We start from the raw sequence: 5,901 nt of genomic DNA on the forward strand, positions 1-5,901 counted from the left end.
CAAACCCCGCTGCAGAGGTGGGGAGGGGTCCTGGGGGGTCCTGAGGGGTCCTGGTGGGGGCTGGGGGGTCCCGGAGGGGGTCCCGGAGGTTTTGGGGGGTCGTGGGTGGTCTCGGGGGGGTCCCGGCAGTGACCTCTGTGCCTCCCCCAGACCCCAATTCCTTCGACACCCCCGAGGAAGCGGCCGAGGCGTTCCTGGCGTCCTTGACCCAGAGTGTGGAGGCGGCCGAGGCCAACAGCACCCACGGTGGGGGTCCCGGGGGGTCCTGGGGGGGTTTTGGGGGATCCTGGGAGGGTTTTGGGGAGGTCCTGAGGGGTCCTGGAAGGGTCCTGGTGGGTCCTGGAGGGGTCTGGGGGGTCCGGGGGGGGTCCCGAGGGTCTCTCAGGGGTCTCACGGTGTTCCCGGGGGTCTCATGGTGGTCCTGGGGGTCTCCCGGGGGTCTCAGGCTCCACTGCCAAGAGAAGGATCCGTTTGGATTCGGGCTCGGCTCTCTCGGTGTTTTTGCTCCTGGATTCCTCTCCGGAGCGAGGGTGAGGGGGGATTTGGGAGGGATTTGGGGGGTTTTATGAGGGATTTGGGGGGCTTTTATGGGGTCTGGGGGGATTTGGGGGGTTTTATGGGGGTCTGGGGGGTATTTGGGGAAGAGCGCCTGGGTCCGGCAGTGGCTGAGGGAGCTCCGGAGCGATGGTGAGGGGGGATTGAGGGGTCTTGGGGGTCATTTGGGGGGTCTGGGGGGTTTTGGGGGGGTTTATGGGGATTTGGCGGGGGTTTGGGGGGGATTTGGGGGAATTTGGGGGGGTTTTATGGGGGGTTTTATGAGGGATTTGGGGTGGTCTGGGGGGGTCCGGCAGCGGCTGCGGGAGCTCCGGAGCGACAGTGAGGGGCTGGGGGGATTTGGGGAGATTTGGGGGGTTTGATGGGATCTGGGGGATCTGGGGGGGATTTGGGGGGGATCCCAGGGGGTCTGGAGGGGATTTGGGGGGATCTGGGGATGTTTGGGGAGGATTTAAGGAGGTTTATGGGGGGTTTGGAAGGGATTCCGGGTGGGTTCCTGGGGGATTTCTGTGGGGTTTTGGGGTCTCTATGTGGGGGTTTCTCTGTTCTTCATGGGGTTTTTGGGGTCTCTGTGTTTTCTGGGGGTCTCTGGGGGGTTTTTGGGGTCCCCCAGTTGTTTTTTGGGGTCCCCCATACCCGTCTGAGCCCCCCCAGCCCACTCCCAGGCCCCCGGGACCAACCTGGCCGAGGCTCTCCGGGCTTTGGGGTCTCTGTGTGGGGTCTCTATGGGGTTTTTGGGATCTCTATGGGATTTTTGGGGTCTCTGTGGGGTTTTTGGGGTCTCTGTGTTTTCTGGGGGGTCTCTGGGGGGTTTTTGGGGTCCCCCAGTTGTTTTTTGGGGTCCCCCTGACCCCCCCGTGTCCCCCCAGCCCACTCCCAGGCCCCCGGGACCAACCTGGCCGGGGCTCTCCGGGCCGTTTACGCTCAGCTGGTGCAGCAGGAACGGGCGGAGCAGCTCCGGGGGCTGCGACCCCCGCCCGTCACCAACAGCACCCGACACGTCATCGTCATCATGAGCAACGGTGAGACCCCCGGGACCCCCCCAAAATATCCCGGGACCCTCAAAAACCCGGGACCCCCCCCCCAAAAATAACCTGGGACTCCCCAAAAAATACCCTGGGACCCCCCCAAAACCTCCCCGGGACCCCCTGGAAACTCCCTGAATTCCCCCCCGCCCCCCAATTCCTCGGGACTCTTCAGGACCCCTCAAAAGCCCCCCAAAATCCCCAGAGCCTCCCCAAGACCCCCCAAAATCCTCCTCAGGACCCCCCGGGACCCTCCAAATCCTCCCTGGGAGCCCTGGAATCTGCTGGGACTCCCCAAATCCCCCCGAATCCCCCCAGGACCCCCCAGCACCTCCCTGGAATCTGCTGGGATCCCCCAAACCCCTCTGGGATCCCCCAAACCCCTCTGGGACCCCCCCAAATCCCCCCTCAAATCCCCCCTGGGACCCCCCAATGCCCCCCAGGACCCCCCAAATCCCCCCCAGGACCCCTCAGGACCCCCCTGGGATCCCCCAAATCCCCCCCAGGACCTCCCAAATCCCCCCCGGGATCCCCCAGGACCCCCCAAATCCCCCCCCAATCCTCCCGGAACCTCCAAAATCCCCCCCCAAATTCCCCTCAAATCCCCCCTGGGACCCCCCAAATCCCCCCCAGGACCCCCAAGACCCCTCAAATCCCCCCCAGGACCCCCCAAATCCCTCCCGGGATCTTCCAAATCTCCCCCAGGGACCCCCCAAATCCTCCCAGGACCCCCCAAAATCCCCCCAAATCCCCCTCAAATCCCCCCAGGATCCCCCAAATACCCCCCAGGACCTCCCAAATCCCCCCTGGGACCCCTCAATGCCTCCCCGGGGGACCCCCCTGACTCCCCTGCCGCCCCCCAGGCCGGGCCAACATGGGGGGGTCTCCGGTGCCGGTGCTGCAGCAGATCCGGGAATTGCTGAGCATCGGGAGAGACCCCCGGGACAGCCGGGAGGAGTTCCTGGGTGAGCTGGGGGGGTTTGGGGGGTCCTGGGGGGGCTTTGGGGGGGTCCTGGGTGAGCTGGGGGGGCTTGGGGGGTCCTGGGGGGCTTTGGGGGGTCCTGGGGCGCTTTGGGTGGTCCTGGGGGGCTTTGGGGGGTCCTGGGTGAGCTGGGGGGGCTTTGGGGGGTCCTGGGGGGCTTTGGGGGGTCCTGGGTGAGCTGGGGGGCTTTGGGGGGTCCTGGGTGAGCTGGGGGGGCTTTGGGGGGTCCTGGGGGGCTTTGGGGGGTCCTGGGTGAGCTGGGGGGGCTTTGGGGGGTCCTGGGGGGGCTTTGGTGGGTCCTGGGTGAGCTGGGGGGGCTTTGGGGGGTCCTGGGGGGCTTTGGGGGGTCCTGGGTGAGCTGGGGGGCTTGGGGGGTCCTGGGGGGGCTTTGGGGGGTCCTGGGTGAGCTGGGGGGGTCTTGGGGGGTCCTGGGGGGCTTTGGGGGATCCTGGGTGAGCTGGGGGGGTCTTGGGTGGTCCTGGGGGCTTTGGGGGTCCTGGGGGGGCTTTGGGGGGTCCGGGGGGGTTTAGGGGGGTCCTGGGTGAGCCTGGGGGGCTTTGGGGGGTCCTGGGGGGATTTGGGGGGGTCTGGGGGGGTTTGGGGGGGTCTTGGGGTGGTTTTGGTTGGGTTTCGGGTTGTTTTGGTGTAGTTTCAGGGGGTTTTGGGGTGGTTTTGGGTATTTTGGTGTATTTCGGGTGTTTGGTGTGTTTCGGGGTGTTTTTGGGGTGTTTCAGGTGTTCTGGGGTGTTTCGGGGTGTTTTTGTGTATTTTGGTGTGGTTTTGGGGTGTTTTTGGTGTATCTTAGGGTGTTCTAGGCTGTTTTGTGGTGTTTTTGGGGTGTTTTGGGTGGTTTTGGATGTTTCCGGTGTGTTTCGGTGTGTTTCTGGGATACTTTGATGTGGTTTTAGTGTGTTTTGGGGTGTTCTTAGGGTTTTTGGGGTGTTTTGGTGTATTTCAGAGTGTTTTCAGGGTGTTTCCAGGTGTTTTCGGGTATTTTGGTGTGTTTCAGGTGTTTTTGGGGTGTCTCTGGGTGTTTCCGGTGTGTTTCTGGGTGGTTTTGGGGTGTTTTTGGGTATTTTGGTGTGGTTTTGGTGTGTTTCTGGGTGTTTTCAGGGTATTTTGGTGTGTTTCCAGGTGTTTTCGGGGTATTTTGGTGTGTTTCCAGGTGGTTTTGGGGTGTCTGGGTGTTTTTGGGGTGTTTCTGGATGTTTTTGGGGTGTTTCTGGGTGTTTTTGGTGTTTTTGGTGCATTTCAGGGTGTCCCAGGCTGCCCTGAGCCCGTTTTTCCCCTCCCCGCAGACGTTTACGCCTTCGGGCTGGGCGAGGACGCTCACGCCGAGACGATGAACGCGCTGGCGTCGCACAAGGCGGGGGAGCAGCACCTCTTCTTCCTCAGGGACACCGAGGACCTGCAGGAGGTGTTCCACCGCATGATCGGTACCCGAGAGCCCCGAAACAGGCGGAAAAACACCCCCAAAAACAGCCAGAAAATGCACAGAAAACACCCCAAAAACAGCCAGAAAACAGCCAGAAAAACACCTCAAAAACAGCCAGAAAACAGCCAGAAAAACACCCCAAAACCAGCCAGAAAGCAGGCAGAAAACAGGCAGAAAATCAGCCAGAAAACAGGCAGAAAAACACCCCAAAAACAGCCAGAAAATGCACAGGAAACACAGGGGAAACAGGCAGAAAAACACCCCAAAACGGCCAGAAAACACCAAAAAAACACCCCAAAACCCCCAAAAAAAACCCCAAAAACCTCCCCCAAAAAAACCCAAAAACCCCAGAACTCCCCCCAAAAAAACCCAAAAACCCCCCAAAAAACCCAAAAAACCCCAAAATTGCCCAAAATTGCCCAAAATTTCCTTAAAATCTCCCCCAGACGAGAGCTCCACGCTGGGGCTGTGTGGGGTCAGCCTCGAGTTCGCCCGCGCCGGGGACAGAGAGAGAAACCCCTGGGAGGTGACGGTGACAGTGACGGTGAGGGGACACCTGGGGACACCTGGGGACACCTGGGGAGACCTGGGGAGACCTGGGGACACCTGGGGAACCTGGGGACACCTGGGGACACCTGGGGGGACCTGAAATACACCTGGGGACACCTGGGGGGACCTGGGGACACCTGGGGGGACCTGGGGACACCTGGGGGACACCTGGGGACACCTGGGGGGTCACACACACCTGGGGACACTTGGGGGGGGGTCACACACACCTGGGACACACCTGTGGTACCTGTGTCACCCATGGGTGACACTTTGGTGTCCCCACAGCGCCCCGGGCGGGGCCAGGAGCGCTGCCAGGGCTCGCTGGTGTCCCCTCACTTCGTGCTCAGCGCCGCTCAACTGCTTCACCTCAACTGAGCAACCCGGCTGGCTCGGCGTGGACATCGGTCAGTGACACCTGGGGACAGCTGGGGACAGCTGGGGACAGCTGGGGGACACCTGGGGACACCTGGGGACAGCTGGGGACAGCTGGGGACACCTGGGGACACCTGGGGACAGCTGGGGACACCTGGGGACACACCTGGGGACACACCTGGGGACACCTGGGGGACACCCAGGGGAGCACCCAGGGTCACCCCATCCCCAGTGTCACTCCCTGACCCTGGTGTCACCCCCTGACCTCGGTGTCACCTCCCCTGACCTTGGTGTCACCCCCTGTCCCCAGTGTCACCCCCTGTCCCTGGTGTCACTTCCCCTGTCCCTGGTGTCACCTCCTGTCCCCGGTGTCACCCCCTGTCCCTGGTGTCACCTCCTGTCCCCGGTGTCACCTCCCCTGTCCCCAGTGTCACCCCCTGTCCCTGGTGTCACCCCCTGTCCCCAGTGTCACCCCCTGTCCCCGGTGTCACCCCCTGTCCCCTCCCCAGGTCCCGTGACCACCGGGGGGTCTCGGGGCTGTTCCTGCACCCCGAGTTCAGCCCCGGCTCTCGGCGTCACCGGGGGGTCCCCGAGTTCTACGACTTCGCCGTGGCCCTGCTGGAGCTGGAGCGCCCCGTGGGACCCTCCCCGGCCAGCGGTGACACCGGGGGCGTCTGGGGGGGTCTGGGGGTCTCTGGGGGTCTCTGGGGGTCTCAGGGGGTTTTGGGGGGGTCTCAGGGGGTTTTGGGGGGTCTCTGGGAGTCTCAGGGGGTTTTGGGGGGGTCTCTGGGAGTCTCAGGGGGTTTTGGGGGGTCTCTGGGGGTCTCTGGGGGTTTTGGGGGGGTCTCAGCTCTCCCCTCCCCCCCAGGAGCTGCTCCCCTCCGTGGGGCTCTCGGCCTCCTCCTCCCCCTCCCTGCTGCGCCCCCCCGGCCCCCCCGGCGAGGGGCTGAGGGGAGGGGGCTGCAGTGTCCCCTTCTGGCCAG

The 5,901-nt window shown here is 63.6% G+C and overlaps 1 protein-coding gene across 1 annotated transcript; it reads left to right on the plus strand.

Annotated features, from left to right (window-relative positions):
- The first annotated feature begins 644 nt into the window (after nt 1-644).
- Nucleotides 645-4,978, plus strand: LOC131574203 (complement factor B-like). The gene is made up of 6 exons (XM_058828627.1): nt 645-687; nt 1,425-1,577; nt 2,444-2,545; nt 3,861-3,998; nt 4,444-4,541; nt 4,832-4,978. Exons 2-6 carry the CDS (start codon nt 1,568-1,570, stop codon nt 4,919-4,921), a joined length of 438 nt encoding a protein of 145 aa, XP_058684610.1. The 5' UTR covers nt 645-687; nt 1,425-1,567; the 3' UTR covers nt 4,922-4,978.
- The last annotated feature ends 923 nt before the right edge of the window (nt 4,979-5,901 follow it).

This window comes from Poecile atricapillus, unplaced genomic scaffold, assembly GCF_030490865.1.
Source record: "Poecile atricapillus isolate bPoeAtr1 unplaced genomic scaffold, bPoeAtr1.hap1 scaffold_123, whole genome shotgun sequence".
NCBI classification, from domain to species: Eukaryota; Metazoa; Chordata; class Aves; order Passeriformes; family Paridae; genus Poecile; species Poecile atricapillus.

Excerpts from the sequence above, each read along its gene's own strand:
- LOC131574203 (XM_058828627.1), top strand. Across the intron at positions 2,546-3,860 it reads CAGCCGGGAGGAGTTCCTGG|ACGTTTACGCCTTCGGGCTG; the intron begins GTGAGCTGGGGG and ends CCCTCCCCGCAG. Across the intron at positions 3,999-4,443 it reads GGTGTTCCACCGCATGATCG|ACGAGAGCTCCACGCTGGGG; the intron begins GTACCCGAGAGC and ends AATCTCCCCCAG.